The following is a 13,681-nucleotide window of genomic DNA, read 5'->3' as shown; positions in this document are numbered from 1 at the left end:
GGGATTGGTTCAGTCGATATCACAGCTTTGGGACCATGTTCCAAGTCTTGTGCCTCATCTCCCCATGTATATATTGATTGCGTTGGTATATCAAGTTGAGAGTCTGACTTGTGATGGGCTCGAGTCTGAGTGTGAGTGAGTCTGAGTCTGGGTGTGAGTGAGTCTAAGTCTAAGTCTAAGTCTAAGTCCAAGTCCAAGTCCAAGTCTCGATGAGATGCACCCATCCTGTCGCGGGGTGCAGCGGAGTGCGATTCCTGACTCTGGGTTTTGGATTACTGGATAGATGCCAGATGAAGATAATTGCCATGGGCGACATCCTCAAATGGCGGGCGCGATGGGATTGCCAGAATGCAAGCAATGAATGCGGTCGTGTCATTCTCGTTGACTAATAACGTTTGTCACGATGGGTCCCCAAGGTCTTTGACACGAATCTTCGTGTAATCAGTCCGCAGAGGATCAATCCGTGTAGTTATCTATTCTCGTTACATATCATGATTTCGTAGAATAATTTGCTGGGCACTGATGCAATGCATAGTTGTTCGGTAGATCGCTGCATATCAATCATTTACGGTAAGATCTATTGCCATTTTAACCGGTCAGAGTCTTCCGAATATTCCCCTGTGCTGCACAATCCGCCAAGTGATGGTCGTGTGAGGGATGAGAACGTTAAAGCAGCCCTCGCAACAGCCCCTCGCTTTATCGCAGAATCTCTTATCGCAAATTGTAGGGAAACTTCCTTGCTTTGCTCTCACACAACCCTCTCCCCCCTCTTAATAAGGCGCACAACAATCTAAACCTCCCTCCACATCCAACAAGCCAGATCCCAGATATCCTTCGAACTCAGTCTGCCAATCGTTCCCAAAGACCTCAAGCTTAACAAGTCCCATTCACTCCTTACGATTCCCTCTCAACGCAACTCAACTGAACGAAAAGATGCCAGATACTCCAGAATGGATAGCTTCACACAAGCAATGGGATGAAAAGACCGCCGAGAATCTCACCGCACTTCTCGAAAATGACACAAAAGTAAAATTGGCCGGTATTGATGTCGATGGGATATTGCGCGGAAAGCTCGTCTCCAAGAAGAAGTTTCTAGGTATCGCGAAAGAAGGGTTTGGATTCTGCTCAGTCATCTTCGGTTGGGATATGCATGACCAGACATATTTCAAAGAATTGAAAATCAGTAATGCAGAAAACGGCTATCATGACATTATTGCGATTCCAGATTTGAGTAGTTTTAGAAGGATACCTTGGGAAGATAATGTGCCATTCTTTTTGATTAGCTTTTATGACCCGGACTCGGGAAAGCCGGTTTCTGCATGCCCGAGAGGATTGTTGAAGACTGCAGTGGAGAAGCTACAAGCCAATGGTTTGGGTGCAATGGCTGGAGGTATGGGTATTTCTGAATACGCATCGTGTCTATCGCTAACGAGATTCAGCTGAATATGAGTTCTTCCAATTCAAAGCGCCAGCGAGTAATCCTCATGCGCCAATCTCGGAACGAAACACATCTTCAACAGCAACTTTCTTACGAGAAAACCCAGTCGATTCGTTGCCTTCGTTGACCGAGGGAATGTTTGGATACAGTTTAACTAGACCAGTTCACAATCAAGATTATTATTATGGGATATATGATGCATGTGAGCAATTCAACTGCGGAATAGAAGGGTGGCATACAGAGAGTGGACCTGGTGTTTTTGAGGCAGCTTTGGCATTTGGGGAAATCCAACAAATGGCAGACAAAGCAAGCTTGTTCAAGTAAGTTTGGAGCTTTCCATACTATTTCGAGGACCAGAGACTAATCTTATTAGATATGTTGTTAAATCAGTAGCGACGAAATACGGCATTACCCCATGCTTTATGGCCAAGCCACGTCAAGGGCTACCTGGCAATAGTGGACACATGCATGTTTCGATTGTCGATAAAGAAGGCAAGAATCTCTTCTTCCGAGAAACCAAAGACACTGAAGCAAAATGGAAGGATATTGAGAATCTTTCGGATATGGGCCGTCATTTCCTTGCTGGAGTATTGGAAGGACTTCCATATGTCATGCCACTCCTCGCACCAACCGTCAACTCTTACAAACGTCTAGTCGAAAACTTCTGGGCTCCAGTAACAGTATCTTGGGGTCTTGAACATCGTGCAGCTTCCGTCCGTCTAATCGCACCTCCAACTTCCAAACCCGGGGCCACACGTTTCGAAATCAGAGTGCCAGGTGCAGATACGAATCCATTCTACGTACTAGCAGCTATTCTAGCATTAGGATGGAGAGGAGTAGAAAAGAAATTAGAAATCCAACAGCCACCATTAGGAAAAGGTCAAGATGTAGGAGGAAAAGCAGACCCAGGTGTTAGATTAGCGAAGAATTTGAAAGAAGCCACTGAGAAATTCATGGAGAAGGATAGTATAGCGAGAGAAGTATTCGGAGATGAGTTTGTAGAGCATTATGGAGGTACGAGAGAACATGAAATTAGATTGTGGGATGAAGCAGTAACGGATTGGGAGGTTAGAAGATATATTGAGAGTGTCTGATTCTTGGATAAGTACTATATTAAAGAAATATGAAACCTTTATTTTAAACGCCCGAGATTTGGAGCTTTTGGCTGATTTTATGGGGTCATACCCGCGAGGTATATGTATGTGAGTAGGATCTGATTTGCAATAGCTAGTATCTCCCCAGGACAAAAACCTTGGACTGTTCCAATGCTGTCACAGCCTTCCATCTTGGCGAACAATACTGATAATTAACACACTTCTGGTGTGGTTTAGTTCCCTAACGTCTTTCCTATATCACATAATACGTATCTGACTAGCAAGCTGAGTAAGCAAACGCACAAGTAAGTCTCGAAGGTGGGATGGGTGGGTGTTTGGCCGAAATGTTTTAATGAGGATTGTATAATTACCAACCAAGTACACCAATTGATACTTCTCATTCCCAGAGTCATCCAAGATACGGTAAATTAGTTCAAACACAAGATATCAAGATGACTTCCAATATATGTGATGGGGAGACCATTAATGTCCTATTCTATGGTTTTGGAGCGTAAGTTATTTTGTAAGATCATACGAAGACTTGGTCCGAGCTAATGCGGAGTCTCAGGATTGGTTCCGTCTATGCATTCATTCTAAGTCGAGTATCAAACGTGCGATTGACTGTTGTAGCGAGGTCAAATTATCAGGCTGTGAAGGAGAATGTGTGTTTGAATCCATGTCAAGAGTAGCTCACAACGAATGCTAACATGTCTAATAGGGGCTGAAGCTTATCAGTCAAAACCACGGTGAAAATACCTTTCACCCAGCTAACGGTAAGCTCTCATCCTTCAACCTCATACTCTTTACTAACGTCTTATAGTCATCAAAACGCCCGATGAAGCACCAGGCCATTATGACTACATAGTTTGCTCTAACAAAGCCATTGGCCAAGAGGCTGTAGCTAAGTCTCTTGCACCAGTGATTTCCGAGTCAACAACCATTGTACTTATTCAAAATGGCGTCGGAAATGAAGACCCATTCCGCGCAATCTACCCCCAAAATACCATTATCTCTTGCGTTGCGTGGACCGGCGCTATTCAAAACACACCTGGTATCGTTCATCACACCAAAAACGAAAATCTGCAATTAGGACTCTTCCCAAACCCGAATGTATCAACAGAAATCGAAGACAAGCGATTGAACGTCTTTTCGGAATTACTATCAGCTGGAAAAACTCCGCACGAAGTTTTCTCTCCTTCCAGATTGCAGACCGCCCGCTGGGAAAAAGTTATCTGGAATTGTGCTTGGAATTGTTTAACTACGCTTACACGTCTCCATACACATGAATGGCTCAATTCTTCTCCGGAAGCTATGAATATGACGCGAACACTTATGGGAGAAGTAGTTACTGTTGCAAGAAAAATGGGGGTTGATATTAAAGATGATTTGATTGAGAGATTGATGAAGAGGATACTTGGGATGCCGAGTATTGGTACGAGTATGTTGACTGATGCGTTGTGCGGGAGACAGTTAGAATTAGATGTAATACTTGGAGTGCCGGTTAAGAGGGGTAGGGAGTTGGGGGTGGATATGAGGGTTTGTGAAACGGTTTATACGTTGCTTCAGGGAGTGGATTTGGGTTTGAGGCAAGGAGGACCGAGGAGTACTTGAGAGATGGGGGATATGATGGGGTTGTAAGGCGAATGGTTTGTAATGTAGTTTAGAGAATTAGAGAATTAGATGGAAGAGTTCATGTTTCTTCATGATTTGTGATGGAGATCAGGTTCTAGAAGACACGTGCATTCTCGTCTATCAGAATGCTGACAATTATTCATTCGGGGTAAACATCAACAACTTGGAAAGACATGACTCGATACTGGCAAGCTTTTGACAAAAAATGAATTTCTTGACCAAATCCGTCTGCCTTGAAAGCAAAATACGATATCATTTACAAATCTCATAGATAAGTCAAAACAAATGCACCGTCTGGTGAACATTTCCATCTGCCTATTCCTATTCCGGATAGCTAGATGTAAGCTACATCCGATATGCATATCCAGGGATCACCGGAAGTAGTGGGGCATCTCCGGCTAGGTTACCCTTTTTCAACATCACAGCATTCCAACATCACAAATGCAGCTGATTCATGTATAGCTAGGCATCAATATTATCGTTATACTTTCTGGATGGTTGTCGTGCGCCATTGAACTGTGTTGGTGACTAATCGAGTATCCAAATTCAATAATCTAGGCAGAACTTTTCACTGCTCTCCTTTAAATACCTTTGATGTTTTTCCCCGCCCTTGATACCTCACTCGTCTTTCCTCCAAACATTCAACCCTGAACACTCTTCCAATTCTTCCCCCTTTACCAGAACCGACGTGGTCTTGGCACTATCACACCCCTCCCCTCCCGCTAAGATAGCGAAAATGTCACTCCAAACCTTCCACCTCTTTTCCGCCCTCCCAAAAGAACTTCGCGATCTGATCTGGTTTCATGCTCTTCCTCCTCCTCGTATCATAGGGGTTGAGGAAACTTTCGAAACGCTCTTCGAGTTTGAGAAGAGGACTGTGGGAAAAGAAATTGATGATCGGGATGCTCATCCCGATCTGGAGTATTTTGGAATCGACATGATGGCGCCGATGATTCGGGAATTTGTGTTGGACAACAGGTTGGATGTTGAGCTTGGGGACTTGGAGTCTGGGTCAGAAGCAGGAGTTCAAAGTATCAAAGGAAAAGGAAAAGAGAAAGAGGAAAGAGAGTTTGTACCGCTTTATTTGAAACCTACAGAAACTCATTACCGACAAGGAATCACTCCCTCGCGCCTTTCCAATCCCCTCCTCTACTCCTATTACCAAGCCGCCCGCCGTGGATCCCTCTATTCTCATTCTACCATCCCCTCTCTCCTAAACACATGTCGTGATTCTCGCTCCTGTATGCAACGCCTCGGATACACTCTCACATTCTCCACACGCACTTCTGCTCCCCGCGTCTGGTTCAACTACACGCAGGATATCCTATACCTGCGCGCCCTCGATTCCGACATCAACGAAGGAATCATGTCTGAGCTCATCGACGGCACCGGAACAAACATTGGACAATTCCGTCCTGGGGAGTTCACACAGGTGAAACGACTCGCGCTCGATTTCTCAAAATGGATCGGCTGGGATGAACACTGGCAGTATGAAATCCTGCGAGTCGTGAAACTCTTCCGGAATCTGGAAGAGTTGTTCTTGGTGTTGAATTGTGATTGGTGGTTCCAAGATATTCGCGGGGGATTTATTACCGGACTTCCTAAACATCCTACTTTTGCATCCGCCTCTTCTTCTCCCACTAATCCCTATTTCTCCCCCGATTCCGCTTGCTCCCGCCAGTTTGCTATCGCGGAGCATTGGAAAGCAGGGGGTGGAATAGATTGGAGTCATGGTGGAGGAACCACGTTGAAAACCCCTGCTAATTCATCATTTCCGTGGGGATTTAAAAATGTAGATAATGAGGGAGAGTTTTGGAGACACTATGTGACGCCGACGCCTGGGACGTTTGCGCTGACGAATGATGGGAATTATCGGTTTAAGATCAGGGAGTTTGAGAGGAGAGGACACGGGAACGGAAGGGGAGAGAGGAGAGATTTTTTCCGGGAGTGGAAAAGAGAGGTTGAAGAGATTTTGAGGGAAAAGTGGGAGGAGGATGGAGAGAGGGAAGGGCAACAATGGAGAGTACCCAAGATACGACTGGTTTTCTTGAGACAGGAAGATGGCTTGGAAAATATTTAGTCTTGAGTTATCGTCTGTTCGAACATGAGACGAGATATCTCCCCAAACTTTTCGTCTGATGAAGCAGTAAAGCATAACATGCGCCCTGGCTCAAAATGTAACTCAAGATGTAAACAAAACACTTTCGATACGCGAATGTTTGCCATTCGCACTCCACGTTCTGTCTATCCATTATCCCGAAATCACCACGTTTTTAATCAATCATTGAGGTGAATTTTTACTTGCTATTCACCATCAATCATTCATGGTAGTAGAGATGTTTTGCGATATTCAAAAAAAAATGGGGAAGGGGGGGGGGGGGGGGGGGAGAGGAATTTTAAGCCAAAGCCTCAAACGGCAACACTGGCAGAGAGAAGAGCAAGAAGAAAAGCTGAGGAGAAGAAATTGCAGTCTATGGCTGATGCTGCAGTTACAGATTAGGCAGTTAGATGTAGTAAGTTTGAGGCTTTCTTGTAGGGACTAGATATTTGAAGTGGGAGATATGTTTTTGGGTTCTTTCGTTGGGTTTTTTGGTAGATTGAGGTTTTGTGCGAGGGATTGTGATTGGGAATGTTGTCGTTGTATTCTGATATGTTACGATGAAATGAATGAGTGTCTACAGAGTGGCATTAAAAGTGTCTTTGCGGGCACTCTCATATCTGATGTGTTCGGGATGAACTGGAATGTTCATTCATGCAAATCTGGTGCTAATTTAATTTTCAATCTGTTCAGAGAGACGCTGAGGAGATAGAAGAATGAGAGAATACTGTGACTGCAGCTCAAGAATCTGCAGCTATTCGTCCTAATTCCGATCTTCCTACTGATGCGGGTGGCGCTGGTGAAGAGGATGGAGGAGACGAGAACAAGGGGATGAGAGAAAGAAGCGGTGCGGTTCTGGGTGGAGCTTTGGAAGCTGGCAACGGAGCCATGCATCGGAATTTGGTCTCACGGCCAAAACGTAAGACAATCCCCTTCTACCATCTCTGAGAATCACCATCATCCGGATAGAAATGTCAACCGCAGGAGTTTTACGAGGGAACCAGAACTTCTGCGCTACTCGAGATCTTGAGATCCCTCCATGTATAGTCGAATGTAAACATGATATATGTTTAATGCATAACTCATGAGTTTTATACGTCGTTACAACATTGGAATTAGCAACTCTTAGGCGCTGCCGCTATGAGATACTTGAGGGCTCCCCATTTCCACTACGTGGAGATTCTCTAAGATTCCATGTAGCCATGTTCGTTCCGTAGCAAGTTGGTTTTCCAAATCTATCATCCTTGATACACACAAGACAATACTGCGAGTTCGTTAAGACACAGAATCATAGCCAGCAACATCACAATGAAAGATTACTCGCTAAACATTCGCCATGTCATATACTCTCAGCCTTCCCATACCCCACCAAACTGAAACGGGCCATACAGAACTACCCACTGTAGTATCGAATCTCAAGATATTCAAGGCTCCTCCACTGATACGATGCCGAATGCCAGCTTTATGACTATTGGAGATTGCAGACTGAAGATTGGAGCAATGATGGTACTCAGTCGAGCCATCCCCACGTGAAAACCCGTTCGTCCTTCTCTGGGAGATCCCAAAGCATGTTCCTGAAAAGTTCTACACGTAGTCTAATGGTAGTATATCGCGTTGTTGGTGATGGCTAAAAGTGGATGCATACGGATTCCCGGCAATCCATAGGTTTAATTCATTCCTAGCAACTGCAATCCTGAGGAGGTTCAAGTCTTCCCACGTAGATCTCTTTGGATCTATAGGATCCATCTGGTTGATTGGCGCATATGTGGCTTAACCGTCATAGACGCATGTTGAGATCTTGATTGATTCACTGATATGGTGATGTTGACGAAACTGCAAGTTACACGATATTTATTGCACTTGTGATTTTCTTTTTGCTTCGCCTTCTCCCCTTCTTTGTTTTTGCTTCCACCTAGAAATCAATCTTCTTACCTTTTCGACATCTTTAGATACAAGCAAAGGACGTGTAGTTCTGCACTTGAGTTCCACATTACTATGGTCGTCATAAGTCTGACTGACCCATACAAACTAACTGTCTTTCATTTTGGCGAATTGAAAGTGTACAAAAAGGCCAGCCATCCATCAAACGCTCACAGCCTTAAGAAGTACACAGACTCTCGCACTGGGAAGGGAGTTAAAAACGGACGGTTGAAATTTGAATTCAATTAATTAATATTAATATACTTCTCGGACGAATCTTATCTCCCCAACTATTCCATGTCGTAATCTTCCTCAAAACTAGCTTCATCTTCAGGAACCATTTCCCCGTCTTCTCCGTGTTCATATTCTGCTCCATAATCCATCTCCCCATCATCATCCGCTTCCAAATCTTCATATTCTACGTTTGCATATGATCGTGAATTTCTAGTCTTGGGAGGGGGCCGATCAAGACCCATATCCACTTCTTCTTCATCGTCATCCTCTGGAGCAGCATTATTCATCAGGTAATTTGTAAGTCCACCAGGCGGTCTTCGAAGAATCGGTTGATTTTCCGCGTTGACAGTCTTCTTCCTTCCACCGTGTCTTATTTTTCTGCCATCAGGTCCAATGCCTCTCAACTTATCTTCCGCAGCCAAAATCTCAGCATCCTTAGCCATCTGATCCAATCTTTGCTGCCCATCCGCTTTCTTCATTTTCCCTGCCGCCATAGCTTTTCGAATTCGTGCTACTTCCGCTGCTTGTTTCTGTTTCATGACTGCTCTCCACTGTCGGTTTGTGTTCCTTCTTTGAGCCATTACTGTAACATGATCTCTTTCGCGCCTGGATTCTTTAATTTGAATCAAGGATTGCAAAAAGAATGCTTGGTTTTTCCGCTGCTCAGAAGCTGCCACACCAACTGGTATCTTGAGTTCACGAATATTACCCGATCTCCAAAAGTAACTGCGACCTTTCCCGCCAGAATCTGGATCTTTGTCTTCGACTTTTGTGTTGACGGAAGTTATTCGCGCTGAGCTTGCAGCTAGTAAGTCGACATCGTTTGACACGGATTGTAATATAGGTAGTTTACTCTGGGGATCATGTGCTGTGAAGAGTAACTCTGTGCCCATATTTTCTTCCCATCGACAGTGATATATGTTTCCCTCATAAGACACGACTGGATGATCTTCATGCAACCCTAATATTTGTACCTCTGGTTTGGACGCCGCGGAAGCTTCTCCACCACGTTGTGTATCTGCGATGAAGGTAGAGTATTGTTCCCCGGTTGATTTCTTGGGAGCTTCGACGGGTTTCTGTTCTGCCGGTACTTGTTCTGGCGGCGGAGCTTCAGCTTCTGAAAGCTCTTCCTCTTCACGTTCTGCCAGTTCATCATCATCCTCGTCGTCCTCGGCATTGGGTGATTTCTTCCCTCTTCCTTTTCCCTTGCCTTTAGCTTTGAAAGATTTGTCCTTATCAGTTACGATAGTAGTCGAATCTCCAAGATGTCTTCGATGTTTTCCAAGACCAGGATTTAGCCATTTCTTAGCATTGCGACGCGGATGCGTTTTCACCAACTTTCTTTTGATAGGAACGTTTGGATTCGTCAAATCGAGAGTTACATAGAATATCTATCGCGCATGTTAGAATTGATAATAAACCAGAGCTCATAAGAGTAATTGCCTCTTTTTCAGTCGTAGAATATTCATATTCGTACTCATCTTCATCTTCTTCTTCCTCTGCAATGTCTGCGACATTAATACTCATAGGCATTGAATATGGATTTTGAGGTGGGGCATCTGCAGCAGAAGCAGAGCCATCTTGATCAGCCATTAGGGTCTATGAAATGGGTGTAATGTTCGATGGATGATTAGGAGCAGAGGCATCTGGTACGATGGTCGTAGATTTATGAGGAAATCGATATTAAATTTTGCTGAAAAATTATAAATAAATAATGAAGAAGTTTTGTGATGAGAGCTTGAAGTTCGCGGAAATTTGTGTGTGCCTCAGGCTTGACATATTTTTAACCTCTACTCAAGAATGTCAAAAAAGCGTCGGTTCAAAAAGTATATCACAAATGGATTTGATATTATTATCTTCTTTTTTCTTCCGATCAAGTCATGTTTCTCCTCGTCTTCAAGAGGACTAAAGATGTATAGCTTTAACTTGCTCAAAAGCTTCCATTTATGTCAGTCAAAAAAGGCCTCAAAACATCATTTCGGATGTGCAAACGAGAATGCTCAGAATTTCTGCAGAGTCCAACCAAGAACTTCGTGATTCTTTATTTTCTATTTAGAGCCAGAAACTAAATAAATAGCCGAAGAATAAGCTATCTGTGGTACTAATGTTTGCGATTGCTGTGGCCATTCTCAATATCCTCATGAAGTGTCAACTGTTCTACTGCGTTTAAAAAAGTGTTGTAGAACAATGAAAAGGAGCTCTCAAATGAGCTTATGCATCCGTCAAAATGACAATAGACGGTCAACTCTTCTTTCCTAAACACGGGGTTTGCGGCCTCTCCTGATAAACTACGCAACGATTCGGTATCCTTCTTAATCCTGACAATCTCCCTTATAAGAAAACATGCGTCTCTCTTCTCACTCATTGAGAGGGACGGCCATAGATTCCAATTCTCACAAGAGCTACCTCGTTGAGTATACTTTAAAGCATGGAAATCACTTCTCCAGTGTTCCCATGATATGTGGAACGATAGCATAAGGAGCCTCTGTAGCAGGGTGCTTCAAATCAACCTTACTCCATTTTCCAACTTCCCTCAAAGACTTCTCCGTATCTCTCTTAAGAGAACAACCACCCAGGAAATGGGGCCAAGCGATATTAACCAAAGCTGAATATAAATTAGTTTTGCTCGGCTCATTCCCAGAGATTGGAACTTACACTGATACTTGGCAGCCCAGTGTCCCTGGTCCTTAATCACATGCTCGTAAACTGCCCAGATACCCCCCTTTCTCAATTTCTTATACAAATCTTTAATCATTTCCTCAGGTTGCCCAACACTGCATAAACACAGAATAGTAACGACAGAATCCACGCTATCATCTTGAATTCCCCATTCTGTCAACCCCTCAACTCCACATTCAGCAATCTCATATATATCAGTGAGACCTGCCTCCTTAATTCTCCTTCTCAAAGCTTCATAATGATCACGGTTTGGTTCTACACCATAGATCTTTGTAACCTTTGATTTGTCAAAAACATGTAACCACTAGTATAAATTAGCCACTGGCATATGTATCTCAGCCGTCCTCTCGTCAACATTAGACAAGCAATCAAACAGACATACCTCGCCACTACCAGGACCAATATCCAAAACAATACCTCTAGCAGCTTTAATCATAGGCTCTGCGTTTGTACTTGCAGTCTCCCTAACGCGAGGCCCATACACACCCCAAAATCGGGCAAACCATGCATCTTTGAACCTGTCAACAGAACTTAGAGTAGCAATGTTTGAAGAGGCGAGAAGAGAAATTATGGTGCCGGGTAGAAATGTAGCAGAAGCAAACATGAACTGGACAGGGAACCAAAGGTGTTGAAACACATCCATAATATATTCCTTGGTATTCATCGTGAGCAAGAAAATGGAGAAAGGGAAGTGGGGTACAGTTGAGATTATGAGGAGAATACGAGGAAATGGGTGGGTGGAAAATCCAGCTTTTTTATATTGCGGAAACACTCGTCAGCTTCATAGGGTAGGTGGAAAAAGTTCAGATGAAGCATGGCTGATATCGGAGAGTGGATGCTTGATTGGTCAGTCGAGGTGTCTAGGTCCGATGTGATAGTCCCACCTTCATAAATCCACCCCTTTGACAACGACATCGAACTTTGTTTTTATATCCATACATCCCAAAGACCACGCATAGCATTGGTGTTCGATCCTGTCCAGGAAGGTTTTATGAAGCATCATCGAATACATAAGAAGTATCTTGATATATTCGAGAATGTGTTTTTTGGGAGGGTCCCGGTCCCACCATGTTTCTGTAGTTTAGAACAAGCGTTCAGCACAGAGTTGCGAGGTTATCACTTTCCTATGAGACCTCTGATAGATCTCCGAGTCATTTCTTTCGTTCAAAGAGCTTATACTGCATATTTCCTATTGTTACTGTGGTGAGATACCGAGTTTGGGACCTCCTCATATCTGGAATCTCCTCATCGTCGCTTCATCAGTTTTCACACAAATTCCACATGACGCTCCCAACAACGGAAGAGAGGGACACAATGTGTAAGAAGTGTTAGGTGTCCGTGGCTCTATCCGCAGGCTACACCCGGTATCTATTCCTTTGTTATCATTTGTGGAATTACTTACGGTATAGAATCCTATGGAATTGAAATTGTTGGTAATCTATGAGGGATTTCTAGATCTCTATACGATATCTCACGTAGCTTGATACCCAAGATCATATTGACGTGTCAGAAAATACTCCAGCGAGTTCTAATGTGGAAGGTGTCTGATGATTAGTGTACGAGCTTCGTAAATACTATGCACATCAGGTCGTCTGTAATATTCGTCCATTCAAATACGAAATATACACCATTTCTGAATCGGTCGAGTATGCCCACGGTGATATCATTCTCGTGGCGGTATTTTCAAGAGCCAAGTACTCACTTCAACTTTACTGCCAATATTGGTATATCTGCTAAACATATCTTTTCGACTTTTATATTCCCCCCACATTTTCTTCCATATTTTCATCGTCCATTCACTTCTAAGCATCTACTGTTCAAAACCGCCATTCAACTCTGATACTCTCCCAATTATGACTCACTCTCTTCTTCATTTTATATCTCCATCACATTACCACCACTTCTTGTTTTCGCTTCGAGTTTTGAATTTTGGTACTCTGAACCCTTCCGTTCTACCCTTGAACTGCCCTACCCGCCTCTACCTTGCTGACCTCGGGAGTCTAACATCTTTTGGACGTTGCTGAATCATTACGAAAAATTACTCAATTCCATAATAACAAAATATTCGGCAGTTCCCAACTCAAAAAGCAGGACATAAATAATCTTCGCGATAGATCGAGTTCAAGTGGATCATGCTACCATATACGCAGAAAATTACACTCACAGGGAAACACATCCTCTCGCTGGCCTACGCGGTATAGAGAGTACTATGTGGACTAATCGTGAGCTGGTCATGGGGTGGCTAGCAATGATTTGTATCTAGCCACTCAACTCCAAAATTGCTCGAGGGATTAATGGATCTCGATCCTACCATTCAAAAACACAATACTAGGTAACTACCTACTCTACAGAGTCATAGAAATACCATCACTCCTAAAGCGTCCGCTTAAAAGCTATTCCATATCATTCATACATACCCATAACTCTCTTCATTTGTCCAAACACAGCACGCTTTTGTCCATCCTATTCTCAACCTCACAATGTACTCCTCTCTGTGTTGTGACACTGCATTGCGATTTCCCATCCGTGATTATCTTGGCAATTGCAAATTCTGTTGGGGAATATGATGTGGAATACCAGGTCAGA

The 13,681-nt window shown here is 43.5% G+C and overlaps 5 protein-coding genes across 5 annotated transcripts; 3 read left to right on the top strand and 2 right to left on the bottom strand.

Annotated features, from left to right (window-relative positions):
- The first annotated feature begins 608 nt into the window (after positions 1 to 608).
- BCIN_09g00590 (hypothetical protein) lies at positions 609 to 2,589 on the top strand. Its single transcript, XM_024694866.1, has 3 exons — positions 609 to 1,390; positions 1,440 to 1,758; positions 1,812 to 2,589. The coding sequence occupies exons 1-3, from the start codon at positions 934 to 936 to the stop codon at positions 2,530 to 2,532; spliced, it is 1,497 nt and encodes a 498-aa protein (XP_024550659.1). The 5' UTR covers positions 609 to 933; the 3' UTR covers positions 2,533 to 2,589.
- Positions 2,590 to 2,889: 300 nt separating this feature from the next.
- On the top strand, positions 2,890 to 4,306 carry BCIN_09g00580 (hypothetical protein). The gene is made up of 4 exons (XM_001552617.2): positions 2,890 to 3,043; positions 3,101 to 3,194; positions 3,251 to 3,305; positions 3,353 to 4,306. Exons 1-4 carry the CDS (start codon positions 2,985 to 2,987, stop codon positions 4,141 to 4,143), a joined length of 999 nt encoding a protein of 332 aa, XP_001552667.1. The 5' UTR covers positions 2,890 to 2,984; the 3' UTR covers positions 4,144 to 4,306.
- Positions 4,307 to 4,613: 307 nt separating this feature from the next.
- Positions 4,614 to 6,517, top strand: BCIN_09g00570 (hypothetical protein). The gene has a single exon (XM_001552616.2). The coding sequence runs from the start codon at positions 4,901 to 4,903 to the stop codon at positions 6,242 to 6,244; it is 1,344 nt and encodes a 447-aa protein (XP_001552666.2). The 5' UTR covers positions 4,614 to 4,900; the 3' UTR covers positions 6,245 to 6,517.
- A 1,894-nt stretch (positions 6,518 to 8,411) lies between these two features.
- BCIN_09g00560 (hypothetical protein) lies at positions 8,412 to 10,163 on the bottom strand. The gene is made up of 2 exons (XM_024694865.1): positions 9,860 to 10,163; positions 8,412 to 9,807 (listed from the first exon to the last, which is right to left on the bottom strand). The coding sequence occupies exons 1-2, from the start codon at positions 10,007 to 10,009 to the stop codon at positions 8,473 to 8,475; spliced, it is 1,485 nt and encodes a 494-aa protein (XP_024550658.1). The 5' UTR covers positions 10,010 to 10,163; the 3' UTR covers positions 8,412 to 8,472.
- A 238-nt stretch (positions 10,164 to 10,401) lies between these two features.
- Positions 10,402 to 11,900, bottom strand: BCIN_09g00550 (hypothetical protein). The gene is made up of 3 exons (XM_001552613.2): positions 11,478 to 11,900; positions 11,072 to 11,399; positions 10,402 to 11,021 (listed from the first exon to the last, which is right to left on the bottom strand). Exons 1-3 carry the CDS (start codon positions 11,757 to 11,759, stop codon positions 10,852 to 10,854), a joined length of 780 nt encoding a protein of 259 aa, XP_001552663.1. The 5' UTR covers positions 11,760 to 11,900; the 3' UTR covers positions 10,402 to 10,851.
- Between the last annotated feature and the right edge of the window lie 1,781 nt (positions 11,901 to 13,681).

Source organism: Botrytis cinerea, chromosome 9, assembly GCF_000143535.2.
Source record: "Botrytis cinerea B05.10 chromosome 9, complete sequence".
In the NCBI taxonomy this organism is placed as follows: Eukaryota; Fungi; Ascomycota; class Leotiomycetes; order Helotiales; family Sclerotiniaceae; genus Botrytis; species Botrytis cinerea.
Note: the sequence above shows the minus strand (reverse complement) of the source record. Positions and strands in the feature narration are given on the sequence as shown.

Bases quoted from the DNA above. Each gene is read 5' to 3' on its own strand.
- BCIN_09g00590 (XM_024694866.1), top strand. From the start codon at position 934: ATGCCAGATACTCCAGAATGGATAGCTTCACACAAGCAATGGGATGAA. The intron at 1,391-1,439 runs GTATGGGTATTT...AACGAGATTCAG, and splicing joins TTTGGGTGCAATGGCTGGAG to CTGAATATGAGTTCTTCCAA. The intron at 1,759-1,811 runs GTAAGTTTGGAG...TAATCTTATTAG, and splicing joins GACAAAGCAAGCTTGTTCAA to ATATGTTGTTAAATCAGTAG.
- BCIN_09g00580 (XM_001552617.2), top strand. From the start codon at position 2,985: ATGACTTCCAATATATGTGATGGGGAGACCATTAATGTCCTATTCTAT. The intron at 3,044-3,100 runs GTAAGTTATTTT...GCGGAGTCTCAG, and splicing joins CTATTCTATGGTTTTGGAGC to GATTGGTTCCGTCTATGCAT. The intron at 3,195-3,250 runs GTGTGTTTGAAT...CATGTCTAATAG, and splicing joins ATCAGGCTGTGAAGGAGAAT to GGGCTGAAGCTTATCAGTCA.
- BCIN_09g00570 (XM_001552616.2), top strand. From the start codon at position 4,901: ATGTCACTCCAAACCTTCCACCTCTTTTCCGCCCTCCCAAAAGAACTT.
- BCIN_09g00560 (XM_024694865.1), bottom strand. From the start codon at position 10,009: ATGGCTGATCAAGATGGCTCTGCTTCTGCTGCAGATGCCCCACCTCAA. The intron at 9,808-9,859 runs GCAATTACTCTT...CATGCGCGATAG, and splicing joins ATTCTACGACTGAAAAAGAG to ATATTCTATGTAACTCTCGA.
- BCIN_09g00550 (XM_001552613.2), bottom strand. From the start codon at position 11,759: ATGAATACCAAGGAATATATTATGGATGTGTTTCAACACCTTTGGTTC. The intron at 11,400-11,477 runs GTATGTCTGTTT...AATTTATACTAG, and splicing joins TTGGTCCTGGTAGTGGCGAG to TGGTTACATGTTTTTGACAA. The intron at 11,022-11,071 runs GTAAGTTCCAAT...ATTTATATTCAG, and splicing joins CTGGGCTGCCAAGTATCAGT to CTTTGGTTAATATCGCTTGG.